Source organism: Engystomops pustulosus, chromosome 2 (assembly GCF_040894005.1).
Source record: "Engystomops pustulosus chromosome 2, aEngPut4.maternal, whole genome shotgun sequence".
In the NCBI taxonomy this organism is placed as follows: domain Eukaryota; kingdom Metazoa; phylum Chordata; class Amphibia; order Anura; family Leptodactylidae; genus Engystomops; species Engystomops pustulosus.
Genome location: NC_092412.1, coordinates 33,623,767 through 33,637,994, shown reverse-complemented (window position 1 = coordinate 33,637,994; position 14,228 = coordinate 33,623,767). Strand labels below are relative to the sequence as shown.

Genomic DNA, 14,228 nt, shown 5'->3' with positions numbered 1-14,228 from the left:
TGGTCGCACGGGCCATACTTACATGCACCAGGAAGAGATCAGTGAACTCCGACGCAACTCAGCGGACCTCGGCGCAGCAGCGACACCTGGTGGACATCGGGCACAGGACCTTCATGAATCGCCGGAAGACCCGAACGCTCGTCCGAGAAGCCGCCGCTGGAACACGAATGGACCGGGTAAGTTTTTTTAACTGAAATTGGGTATATGAGGGCTTGTAACATGTCCGTGATTTCTTATGTTTTACTACTTTAGCAAATAAAAACGCATTTGCCTATGTGTCGCCCTATTCTAAGAGCTATAACTTTTTTATTCCTCAGTCAATGGATTATTAGGTCTTGTTATTAGGTAACACAGCAATAACACTCTTTTTTTTTTTCATTCCAAATGAAAACACTTACTAGAACAAACATATAGGACAGTGATGGCGAACCTTTTAGAGACAGAGTGCCCGAACTACAACCAAAATCCACTTATGGCACTGTTAAGTGCCAACATGGCATTTTAAGCAGTAACTTACTGCTACCTGTTCTTCCACTTCTTTCAATTGTATCGGCCGCCTGAGGCCACCAATATAGTTGAAAGAAGAAGGGCAAATTCAGACTTTCATTATAGCTTCTCTCCAAGTTGCATGGGACAGCAGGAAGATTTGATGGGTTTGGTCCTGTTTGGTGAACTCTGTCCTGGGGTAATGGCCTGAGTGCCCACAGAAAGGGCTCTGAGTGCCACCTCTGGCACCCGTGCCATAGGTTCGCCACCACTGATATAGGAGATGCCTTTTAGAGAACACAGCACCACCACTGTCTGCAGGTTATGTGTGGCATTGCAGCTCATCCCCAACTAAGTGATTGGGGTTCCTGCCAAGATGCTGCTTGGAAGAAAGCCCTGGATGACCCCTCCAATGTGTATGTTTTAAAGTGTTTTGGTAAAAAATAAATATTTTGTAATTGATATTTTATATTTCAATTATTTTTCTGCCTCGTTTTTGGTTGATTTAATTAAATATCCTTCAACTTTTTTTTCTGTTTCATGTATTTTTTTTTTTTATAGTTCTCATGTAATGATGTAAATAAAGATCATCCGATGCCAGATGCTGATGCAGATTGATTACCTTGTATGGGTTATGGCTTACATATGGGAGACTTGTACACCGAGTATTACCTGCTGGTTTATGACCTCCAGCCGAGACTCCTTCAGATGAGTCTTCAACCATTCTGTGGCTTGAGAGGACGGGTCAATCAAAAATGGACAAACCTGACTCTGATGAGAATATGTTAAAACATCAGTGAAAATATATAGGATGTAGGATTCACAGGGATATACACAAATACACATAAAGCAAAGCATGCACATGAATCCATATGGATAGACAGATATGAGATAGATAAAAAAAAAAACTTTTTTAAACTTCACTTACTTTACAAGTGATGTGACAGTAAGAGGAGGCTATTTAGGTACAGATCAGTATCCTGGACCATTATCTATACTCAGAGGTTCCAAAACCATCTTAAAGAAATTCAAATAAAATCCATCATGATAAACCAGGGACACTTACTCATAGATCCAGGCACCGTGATTGTGGTAATCTTCTTATATTTTTAATCCATGGCCTCCTTTATTCTAAAATCAATGCGCCTGAAGGGCTCCTGCGGATGTTACCAGAGCCCTGCCATGCTGTAGCTTCACAGGCTGTTACATTGTCCCCCCCCCACTGCTCCCTCATCACTACATCTTCCTGTTGTAATCTCACACAGTGGGATGAGGAAGTGTTGAGGGAGCAGGAGAGACCGTGTAACAGCCGATGAAGCTACAGCACAGAGAGGTAACAACCCCTTGTTTATCATGATGAATTTTGATGGTAGATTTCCTTTAAAGCCTCAGTATTCAGCTGCGGTGTGTATTATGATGTTCTGCAGAAGCTGACATGTGCATTATGATGTTCTGCAGCAGCTGAGATGTGTATAATGATGTTCTGCAGTAGCTGTGGTGTGTATGATGAGGTTCCGCAGAAGCTGTGGTGTGTATAATGAGGTTCTGCAGCAGTTTAGGCACGTATTATGTTGTTCTGCAGCAATTTAGGTGTGTATTATAATGCATTTGAAAATATTTATATACAATCGACTTTTTACAAATACAATACAAATATATGTCATGATGAATGTCAATGGATCCAATCCAATATCCAAGAACAGAGAAACTACAAGGGAAACTAAACATTTGTTAAATTTACATAAAACATATGAATAAAATCCAATATATTTTATAGCAAAAGCCAATCACCGCAGATCCCCTTCTACAGATATGATTTGCACGAGCACAAGTGATGTAAAAGCTGATAATTTTTCTGTCCTGTATGTATGCTGTATGGGATTAGTCAATGATCACTCTATGAACAGTGACAACCCCTCCATGGAAGTAAGACGTGACTACATAGGATGGGGGTCTCATCCCCGACCAGAGAGATAACTATAAAACTAAATAATGTACAGGACCCGGACCGCTTATGGACGGAACCGCCAGTGCAAATCACTCATTTACATGTAATAGCCCCCAAACACTACCACCAGGTTTCTATAGATATGGTCCAGGGAAAGGCCGAGAGACTAGAAATCCAAAAGCTTTAAGGAGAGGAGAGAGGAACACTAGGGGGGTGTAATTCTTACCGATGGTTTCAGAGAACAGATCTAATGCAGCAAGGACAACGGCGAAACAAAAATGTGTATGTGAAAAAAATACAGAAATGAGTCAAAACATCAGACATAGGAAATATGAATTATTCATGGATTTATCAGGGAGATGAGGTCACTTATACAGGTTTACAAATGTGCACAATGGGACACATCGGCCAAGAACAAGGAAGAGTGTATAGTTAGATAAGACAGTGCTAAAATGTTTAGTCCAACTCTACTCCTCCTATAAGTTGGCTTTATAGAAGCCCACATTGATGTGCCAAAATTTTAGTCACTTTTTGCTATGCACGGAAAGCTTAAAGGGGTTGCTCCAAGTGTTTTTTGTTTAACTAAAGGATAGGGGATAGAAATCTGACCAGAGGCGGCCTGACTGCTGGGACTGCCTCTGATCCCTGAAATGGACCCCAACAGTTCATGAGAATGGGGGTCCCATTCTTAGTAATTTAATGAAACTGCAAATTGAGCATGCGTCCTATACTATGGAAGGCTGCACACCGCAGTCAGCTGTCTCCAGGACTAAGAGTACTGGAGATAACTGTGCTGTGGCTGCCAGTTTCACTCCTTTAGTACTCAGTGGATTAAACGCTTCATTCAATGACTCCCACGCTTAATTTAGTGTGGGACCCCAGTTCTCATGAACTGCAGAGTCCGTTCTTCTGATCAGTTTTGGTCCCAGGAATTGGACACCCACCGATGAGATTGATGCCTCCTATGTTGTGGATAGAGGGCAACAATTAGTGTTCCAAAACTCTATAAAACACTTTTTATTGCAATAGTAAAATAAAAATGCCCCCAAAGAATAACATAGACTTTAATAGAGAAAGTGACCCAAAGTACAACTCCAGGGCAGGATTTCTCTGAAATAGAATAATTAATAAGAGGGATTTATTTAGACAAACATTTAGACATACAGATAATGGAGTATTCCCAGCTCAGCTGTGAACGGAATATCCCTGAAGCCTCCACGCTGAAGTGGTTGGCCATTGTCTGCCCCTTGGCATAGCAGAGACACGGCTAGTCTAAGAAGTGAACGGCTGAGATAGTAGTACTCCTTTAAGCAGTTCTGGAACAACAGACACTGCAATGTGATTGGTGGCTATGGGCTATGATTCTACCATCAGGAATCTACTTAGTAGATCTGACAGTAGATTCCATCCCTATACAGTTTTTAATATGTTCTAAAACGTAGCCTCTGTATTCATAGAGCCTACTCCGTGCCCCGAGGAGCATCTACAGGCAGTCCCAGGGTTACGTACAAGATAGGGTCCGGCGGTTTGTTCTTAAGTTGAATTTGAAGTTGAATGTTGAAGTCGAAACTGTATAATTGTAGATCCAGACAAAATGAAATTTGGCCCCAGTGACAATTGGAGTTTAAACATTTTTTGCTGTAAGGAGACCGAGGATTATCAATAAAGCTTCATTACAGACACCTTACAGCTGATAAGTGCTGCCTGGGACTATAGTAAAGCATTCAGAGAGCTTCACCAGAGGTAGGAGGGGTCTGTCTGTAACTATGAGTTGTCTGTAAGTCGGGTGTCCTTAAGTAGGGGACCGCCTGTATAGCTAATTAGAGGCTACATTTTAGCACATATTTAAAACGTTATAGGGATGAGGGATATTTGGGAAAACTAAGTAAGTAGATTCCTGCTGGTAGATTTCCTTTACCGTTCAAACCCAAATTACAGATTTATACATTTCCAGGAGGTATAACAGAGGAACAGTGCATATTACCTGTAAGATGACCAGAGCGTTCTCCACTGACAGCTCATCAGAGGGCAGACCTTCACTCTTCCAGATGAGTTGTTCGCTCTCCGTAGACAAAAACCTCCTTAAATCGAAAGCTGGGGGAAAATAGGAAAATCAATGTGTGTTACATTTCATCTGCGGCTAATGAGCTGGAAGCCGAGAAGACAATAAATTAAATGTCCAGCAATTTGTTGTGAACGGTCAACTACTCCTAATCACCCCCTATTGTTGGGATAACCATACGCTGGAGCGAGACAACGTGTACCATGGTAATCAGTTCTGCAGAGGCAATACAAGCAATACTGCGTCCCTGCAATCACTGTAATGGATGGCAATGTCAGGTTCTGTTCACGTCTGACTTACAGACGCCATAGAAAAATTCCAGACAAAATAGTGTAGCGTGCTGAGTCTTATAGTCCTGTATAAGAGCGGCCACTGTAACAGACTTCATTATAGTCAACAGGATGTCATGTGTGTGGTGAAAGATATGACTAATCTCTATTTTTCTTTTCTTATAATGGAGAACATGGAGAATAATGGATTTACTTGTGGATCAGAGCTAGTAAAATCCATGGCAGGATAAAATACCAAGGAGGGTTTTTTCAAAAATCCTCTGTGGATTTACATGCAGTGGAATAAGAGAGTACTTACTTTCTAGCCCTACTGATTTCATCCATTGATCTATACTGTCCTTCCGCTGATCCTCCGGGGCTGCAGAGATGTAGGTGATGAAGGCAGCTGCCAGCTGGGCTCTCTTCGGCAAGGTATTCAGTTCCTCTGTTATTTCTTCCACCTATAAGAAACATTTAAAACACAAATAGATACATTTATAAATACTGTATATACTCGAGTATAAGCCGACCCAATTATAAGCCGACCCAATTATAAGCCGAGGCCCCTAATTTTACCACAAAAACCTGGGAAAACCTATTGACTCGAGTATAAGCTGAGGGTGGGAAATGCATTGGTCACAGCCTCCCCAGTATACAGCCTGCCGGACCCTGACCCATAGTATATAGCCTGCCAGCTCATATCCCCGAGTATATAGCCAGCACCCTTCCCCAGTATATAGTCACCCCCCTGCCCCAGTATATAGCCAGTAGCGGGGGACGCCAGAAAGGTGAGTTTTGATATATTTTTTTTACTCAGGTATAAGCCGAGTTTGGGTTTTCAGCACATTTTTTGTGCTGAAAAAGTAGGCTTATACTCGAGTATATATGGTACTTTTAAATCTAAATGCAAAAACATTTTGTGCAGAGTCTAATCTATTATTATTTTCCTGTACACAGTTATCCTTGTATTGTTTAGCTCACCAATCTAGGACATGTCTGTGTAGTGTAACCTCGTCCATTTGTAATACTATGGTTAGTCCATTACTCGGCCTGACAGTCATGCCAGTAGATCACAATACTTATGCAGAACATAGATTTTACAACGGAACATAACTCTATAGAAAAAATGTAATAAGGAGAAGTAGAAGATAAAGCCTAGTGATGCCTTAGGGTGAAGACACACATGGCGTTTTTGGGCCGTTTTTGGGCCGTTTTTACTAAGTGCGTTTTTAGATCGCTAAAAACGCATGCGTTAAAAAACGCATCCGTTTTTTAAAAACGCATCTGTTTTTTGAAAACGCATGCGTTTTTGTCCGTTTTTCCGAAATTGCGCAATGAAAAACGGACAAAAACGCATGCGTTTTCAAAAAACGGATGCGTTTTTTAAAAACGGATGCGTTTTTTAACGCATGCGTTTTTAACGATCTGAAAACGCACTAACTAAAAACGGCCCAAAAACGGCCTAAAAACGCCATGTGTGTCTTCACCCTTAAAGGTGTTGAACTAGGGCTGCTGCTTATTTTCTATGTGTCTCACCTGTGCGTTCCATCTTGTGTGTTCTCCATCCAGCTGACTTATCAGTAATTCTGCAGATTGAATGATCTCTTGAGCTTTCGATAACTCAGCTTCCAGTTTAGCAGCTTCAGTTGTTCTCATCTGAAACCTGAAAAAGACATATTGTCATGAAATTACACTAGTCACTTTACAGGTATTTGTAAGCAATCCTAGGTTCTTTGGTAAGATGAGTAAAAGTAGATTGTAAGGGTTTTCTTATGAATCATTTTCAAAATTGCTGTAAATAGATGCTTTAAATTTGTAGTGTAGCCTAAATAACATTGATCATGGCCTGAGCCTGCCATCAGAGCAATCTCCATTCCCCTCTGGCAGCTGACTACATTACCGGTTCCTTTGTAGATGGAGTCTTCTCATCTATACTTCCATGTACCATAGCCCGATCACATGCGTTTCTATGCAAACATGCGATCGGTAACCAGCGACCAGAGTCCTGTATTTAAACAATACAAGACACCTAGTGCTGGTACTGATTGCATGCATTTGCATAGAAATGCATATGCTATCGGGCTGTGGCACGCCCTGTGCGCTTTGATTCTGCTTCCAAATTATATCAAAGCGGTACGTGTGACTATACCCTTAAAGTCAGTGACCATTGAAGCCGTCATTTACATCTCCTGTGGTGATCACATATGACATTCATAACTCCTACAAAGCTGCTAGATTAGAAAAAAGAATCTGCGAAAATAAGTGACATCCTATCATGGGGTTAAACATAAAGAAACAAGAATCAGAGCAAATACTCTTTGCAGAAAACAAGAAAAATGTACTTAACTTCCCAGTTTATGTATGAAAATACCGTATATACTTGTGTATAAGCCGAGTTTTTCAGCACAAATAATGTGCTGAAAAACGTCCCCTCGCCTTATACACGAGTCACTGTAAGGAGTAAAAAATACTTAAAAAAAAATAAACTTATATACTCACCCTCCGGTGGCCCCGATGTGCAGCGCTGCTCCCCCGATGTCCAGGCCGCTTCTCTTCAGGCTTCCGCGCCGTCTTCTTTCTTCTGCCGGGCGCCGCCATGTCTTTCCCCCGGGCGGCGCCTAGTATGACGTCAGCAGCGGCGCGTCATACTAGCGCTGGCCGGGAGAGAGCAATGGCGGCACCCAGCAGAAGAAAGAAGACTGGCGCGGAAGCCTGAAGACGAGCGGCGCGGACATCGGGGGAGCAGCACATCGGGGCCACCGGAGGGTGAGTATATAAGTTTATTTTTTTTTTAATGCTGGGGGCAAGCTGTATATTACTGGGGGCTGTGCTGAATACTACTGGGGGCAGTGCTGTATACTACTGGGGGCAGTGCTGTATACTACTGGGGGCAGGCTGTATACTACTGGGGGCAGGCTGTATACTACTGGGGGCAGGCTGTATACTACTGGGGGCAGGCTGTATACTACTGGGGGCAGTGCTGTATACTACTGGGGGCAGTGCTGTATACTACTGGGGGCAGGCTGTATACTACTGGGGGCAGGCTGTATACTACTGGGGGCAGGCTGTATACTACAGGGGGCAGTGCTGTATACTACAGGGGGCAGTGCTGTATACTACTGGGGGCAGTGCTGTATACTACTGGGGGCAGGCTGTATACTACTGGGGGCAGGCTGTATACTACTGGGGGCAGGCTGTATACTACTGGGGGCAGGCTGTATACTACTGGGGGCAGGCTGTATACTACTGGGGGCAGGCTGTATACTACTGGGGGCAAGCTGTATACTACTGTGAGCAGGCTGTATACTACTGGGGGCAAGCTGTATACTACTGGGGGCAAGCTGTATACTACTGGGGGCAAGCTGTATACTACTGGGGGCAAGCTGTATACTACTGGGGGCAGGCTGTATACTACTGGGGGCAGGCTGGGCTGGCTGTATACTATAGGGGGCTGGTTGGCCATATACTGGGGGGGTCTGTGACCAATGCATTTCCCACCCTCGGCTTATGCTCGAGTCAATAGTTTTTCCCAGTTTTTGGTGGTAAAATTAGGGGTCTCGGCTTATACACGGGTCAGCTTATACTCGAGTATATACGGTAATTCAAAATGTAGATAAAGCACAAACTTCTGCCTGACTGATGGATTAGCCATTCTATTCCAGGGATCAGTGTGCGCTCAATAAACTTAAGAAAAGGTGATTATTTTGCCCAGCACTTACTTCTCTTTCAGTTCGGTCACCCTCTGGCCCACGGTGTTAAGTTGTTCTTCCAATTTATGTTTTCTTTCTTCTATCCTTCGGAAATTACTGGAATATTTTAAAGATTTCAAATCAGGATTCATTGAAGTAGAAGGATCATATTGAACAATGGAGAAACATTAATGAGGCACGAGTAGCAGAGAGCACAAGGCGATGATATCCAGCCGAACCACCAATAACAAGGTAATCGGCTGATCAATGGCGTCTGCCGCTCTCTCAGGACATTGCTTTGGGTTTGGTGACGGCACAACATAAATAGTCTATTTACTTATCAGGCAGGTAAGACGAGCACAGCTTCAGCCGAAAAACTCAAGACCAGCAAGCTTTGCATAAGAAGGGTTTGTTAAAGGAGTTTTCCCTTGTTTAATATTCATGAACCATCCACAGGACAGGTCATAAATATATGTACCTATGTCCTGTCAAAAGAGGCACTGAGATCTTTATTTAATTGAAAATGTGCAATTTTCCCCCAAGTTTTTCCCCTTCTATAACAATAAAAAAAATTTTTTAAATTGCTTGGTTGTTCAGGTGTCAAATAAAAGCATCTGCTAAAAAAAAAAAGGGGAAAAAAAAGGGAAAAACATTTAGTTTAAAGGGGTTACTTTTTATGTTATCCCCTATGCACACCAGAGGGTATTGCATGTTGATTGGTGAGGGTCCAACTGCTGGGACCACCACAAATCATGGAAATGGGACACCTGTGCTCCAGAGAATGGGGATCCTGTTCTCAGTAACGGTTAGATTGGCAGGACGAGTATACACACTGATGTTCCATTCAATTGTAAGGTAGTGTCGGAAATTGAGAACCGGAGCGCAGGAGATAGCAGAGTGCTGAGCTCTGAAATGTCAGACACCACCATACAACTGAATGTAGCTCTGCCCTATAGTAAGAATGGGGCCCTCTTTCTCTGGGGGCCCAGTTCTCATGATCAGTGGTGGTCCCAGTAGATGGACCCTCACAAATCAAATTGGTATCCCCTATCCTCTTTATGACATTCAAACAGAAAGCCTTTGCCATGAAACGGTTACATTCGCAGTTACAATATAACTATAGCCACTTCCTTTGGAACATACAGCTAAAAGCGCCGTCTACAATCTGTTTTGGTATTGGTTAAGCACAATGTTGCCTGTCACATCTGCAGCATGGACAAAGTGCAAGACCTCCAATCATAAGGAAACATTGCTGAAAATGAATATATAAAAGCTCAATCCCTGGAGCCATTAGAGGAGATGTAATACATACGACTGCAGAGCGGCCTGTTCTTTCTCTAGAGGCTCAATCTTCTCCAGCACATGAGAGTATTGCACATTCGCCTTCACCCAGGCGGCAAGAGGAGCTGCAGCAGCGCTGGCCCTTTTTGCATTCTGTGGTTAGAAAGCACAGTTATAAGATAATATTCCATATTACTCTACAGTATGTACACCAGACAGGCGCCAACCCACCTTAGCTTCAAAGGATGTGTGATTCTTTTCCAGCAGCTCTTCTACACTTTCCCGTATCTCTTTAGTGATGTTTCTCACGTCAAAAGTTACAATTTCTTCCCTCACTCCTCGCTTAGCAAGGAAGCTGAAAAATTAGAATCAAATTCAATTAACATTAGAAAAATTGGTAATGCACACAATTACATTGGAGAGATCTACAAAATGTGTCAGAACTTCCATTATGTTTTGTGTCCCAGTAATGAAGAATTGTAAGACACTGTAGATATTTTTCAATGACTTGTGAGTAAAAGCGGTGCTATGCTCCATAACACATTACAATTTTTTAGGGGTAACCCATGCCAACTAGTGAAAATTTAGTCTAATAATGTAACAAATGTATAGCTGGGTCACAAAGACTGTGATGAATCTGTAGCAATACAAGTCTGTATAATCTATACGGACATATCATATACTGATACATAGTATTCAGATACACACTTCTTAGTTTTGGTGATTTGTGTGGGTCTCAGCACTCTGGACCCCCATCAATTTACACTCTTATCACTTGGACATGTGCTTTCTTACCTTTTCATGCTGACCCACGATGTATCGAATATCCCCATGAGTCTTAGCACACCTTCCAAAATGTCTCGGATGATGTCGGGAGGCATGCGCAAGGAGCGGATCTCAGACAAAGATTCGGGTTTTATGTTACCCACCGCCTGTTTAGCTTCATCCACCAGGGGCTAAAACATACATTTAAAGCATTAAATGCTTTAATAACTGAATAATAACTGAATATGCCTGAGTATTCTGAGCAATAAACTACCACACACTGCAAGTAATTGTAAGGCTACATTCACATCTTGTCTATTGGACAGGTTCAGTGTATATATGCCAGGAAAGCTTCAGGCATACATGGTAAAAGTGTCCATGGACTATACTGGCAGGGCATCCTTTCTGCCTCCTTCAGCTCAGTATACCCGGCCCTGCACGTTCCCCGATCCGGAGTGTCCGACGATGTGCTGCGATTCACATTGCGCACCAGATATCCTGCATGTGTCGCTCCCCGCTCAGGTCCACCAGAGGTCACCTTCTTCTTCCTGGTGCATGCAAGTCCCTTGCTCGCAACACTATTTTGCAGTTAAATCCCGCGGTTCGTCTGAATCCATCGGATCGTCCGACACCCCCCCTGCCCCCCGATTTGTGTCACAAGATTGCGCCAAAATCTGATCGTGTGCGACGCAAGGCCCTTCTAAATCCCTGTCCCGGCAGCGCGATCCCCGAAAAAGTCGGAAAACTCGATGGAAATGCAGTACAAACAGTTCAGTACAAACTAATCTCTGCTGCTGGTTCACAATTTGCATGCCCCATCTTTTCATTATGCAGAATCCAAAACTGCACCATCTTCCATTGAAATCATTGGGTAAAGGGGGAAAAAAAAAAAAAAAAAAAAAGAACAATGTGTGAACATGACTCAAGAATCTTTTTACCTGCACGTCCTTTAGCTCATTATCAATCTTCCTTTTCCTCTCTTCGATCTTAACAGACTCCTCAGCTATCCTGTGTTTTATTTTCTCCATTTCTGTCTTCTGATCGCTGGCGTTCTGTAAAATAACAGCAGGTTTTTTTATTCCTTTTCCAGCAGATTTCTGCTGCCCTGAATCTTCTTCCTGACAGGTTTTGCCACCAATCGTCCTTTAACATCACAACTACTTACAATGAGGACACAAGAGTATCCTCCTATGCTCGAGTTATATAAAAGTATGTATAATAGTATGTTCAGCCGACTGATTCACTGTTCTACATCAAGTGTTTAAAGGGGTATTCCGGGAATATGAACGTCTGACACAAAAACCCTTGATGATGTAAATAAATGAATACAACAATACTCAATGTCATTAGTCACAAAACGGAGCTAAAATAATATGATTTTATGATTTACAAAATTTATGGCCTCTCTAAAGTAGGTGGAGTTATCACTAAGATGGCTGCCACTGGAAACTACAAGTTCCATGATCCTTTAGTTCTCAGTAACTCCTCCTCCCTCTTATACTCTGCTAACAGTGATGATGTAACAGGTTTTCTTGCTCTGTTACCATAGTAATGATGTGTAACTGCCATCACCACAACACTGACCATACTGAATGCACTGCAACCAACCGGCAACAGCCAAACGTAGTGGTGATCACATGACCCTGCCCAGGCAGGTACAGGACATGTGATGTGAACATGTGACCAGCAGCCATCTTCTTTTCTGCGACGGACCGCGCGGAGGAAATTAACGGACTGATTAAAGGGCCAGTAGCATTTTAATTCTTCATTACAGTCTATGTCACCAGCAATTTTTGCTAAGGGGAGCAAAATTTTAAATAACAACTAATTACAAATTAGCTTATATTTTGAGTGCCCATTTGTATATGAATTATGCTGATTCCTGGAATACCCCTTTAAGGAAAACCAACATAGAGATCCACCATGGGATACGTGGCCCTTAATCTATTAATGTGAGATAACTGCCAGTTAATCCTGCTCCTAGGCCTGTGACCAGGACAAGGGGGCATCGTCTGCACCTAGAGGAGAGGAGGTTCTACCATCAACATAGACAAAGGTTCTTTACTGTAAGAGCAGTGAGACTATGGAGCTCTCTGCTGCAGGAAGTTGTTATGGCCGACTCTATGTACATGTTCAGGAGAGAAAAATATCACGGGTTATGGGGATAAAACATTTATTTAATTCTTAAAGGTTGGACTTGATGGACTTGCGTCTTTTTCCAGCCTTATATACTATGATACATTGAAGTGGATAAGAGCATTGCCTACAGTGAGCAGACCATACTTCTCCGCTGCATCCATTTTTAATGTAAATCAGCTGAAATCGCCTATGGATGGACTGTACTGTGGACAGGACTGTGAAAGGATTATATCAGCAATTTTGACCGTACAGACTGCAGACAGTGTTAGGTACTGACCCTGAAGATCTGTGTAATCATACCTATACAGTATGTGTGTGTTCTTAATGGCAACAGGAATGTGAAATACAGATTTATCTTCCAGGATTGTAGCAGAAGCTTTAGCACTGAGGTGCACTGGTGAGTGGCATCTCTTCTCAGTACTGCGGTAAAGTCCCTCCCATCTGCTGTAGCAGCTTCTGGTTGAATACTATAGCAGTTACTCAGTGGGAGGATCTGAACTGTGTTCAGTGATCTCACAAACCAGTGCACCAGAGGGCTCCCAGTCCAGCTACAATCCAAGAATAGCTACAATCAGAGAATATAAATGTTTTTTTTTGTTGTTCAGTTCTGCTGCCACTAACAACACACACAAAGGTATGGTTACACAGATCTCCACGGACAATACCTAATACTGTTTGCAGTTTGACAAAGTCAAAACTAATAATGATTTTCTTTAAAGTGCTATGTTATGTAGGACTATTCCTATATATAAACTCTTGTTTTTATTTTCCAGCTACTTAAAGTTATCTTTAGAAATATGCAAAATAGACTTAAGTGCTTTGGGGTCACTGGCAGAGCACCTTAATGGACATCTATCACCGAATCACGGATTGTAAACCGGGAACACTGACATACTGGTGTGCACCCCCTCAGGCAGTATCTGCTGTTCTTTAAGCTTTTCATGCCCTAGTTTTTAAGAAAATAGGGCTTTTAAAATTATGCAAATGAGTCTGAGGGGCTCCAGGCTCCATAGGAGTTACTGGAGCCTAGAGCACCTCAGGTTCAATTGCATAATTTTTAATGCCCATTTTTCTTAAAAAACAAGCTAAATGAACAGCAGATCCTGCCAGGGGGGGGGGGGGGCACACCAGTATGTCCGTATGTTTGGTTTACAATCCTTGATCTGGTGATAGATGTCCTTTAAGGCTCAACGCTCTGTGTTTGGGAGGCAAGTGTGTGCAGAGACCTACATAACCTAGCAGTTAGTTACTCTATTGTGACCCATGTGGGAGGAAGTGCTAGATAAATCTCATTTTTTTATGGGTTTTATTGACCCGTGGCTTTTCCCATCTTTATTCCTGACTTTGGTGATTTTCCACAGAAGGTTTGTCAGTGCCTAAGGCCTTATGCCGGTGATGTAGATTTGACATATATAATGCATATATAATCTTCTTCAAATAAGTCTTCCTAGAATTATGCATTTACATTCTCTCTACCTTTCTAGTTACTTCTATGGATAAATTAAGGACTTAATATATACCTTCATGTTACAACAAAATGTAATACAAGTTGCTTTGCAGGAGTCGTTCCACAAGGTGCAGTCATTTTC

General features: G+C 42.4%; 1 protein-coding gene across 3 annotated transcripts in view; it reads right to left on the bottom strand.

Moving 5' to 3' along the window:
• The window catches only part of DYNC2H1 (dynein cytoplasmic 2 heavy chain 1), a 219,162-nt gene that overhangs the window by 146,477 nt on the left and 58,457 nt on the right, over positions 1-14,228 (bottom strand). For 2 of the 3 annotated variants that reach the window (XM_072134207.1, XM_072134208.1), the window contains exons 56-65: positions 11,439-11,552; positions 10,531-10,691; positions 9,967-10,090; positions 9,767-9,888; positions 8,485-8,571; positions 6,302-6,428; positions 5,085-5,226; positions 4,419-4,528; positions 2,661-2,681; positions 1,159-1,257 (exon numbers count right to left, since the gene is read on the bottom strand). In XM_072134207.1, coding sequence (XP_071990308.1) covers positions 1,159-1,257; positions 2,661-2,681; positions 4,419-4,528; positions 5,085-5,226; positions 6,302-6,428; positions 8,485-8,571; positions 9,767-9,888; positions 9,967-10,090; positions 10,531-10,691; positions 11,439-11,552 — 1,107 coding nt within the window. The remainder of the gene's footprint in view (positions 1-1,158; positions 1,258-2,660; positions 2,682-4,418; positions 4,529-5,084; positions 5,227-6,301; positions 6,429-8,484; positions 8,572-9,766; positions 9,889-9,966; positions 10,091-10,530; positions 10,692-11,438; positions 11,553-14,228) is intronic. The other variant, XM_072134209.1, reaches the window with a different exon arrangement.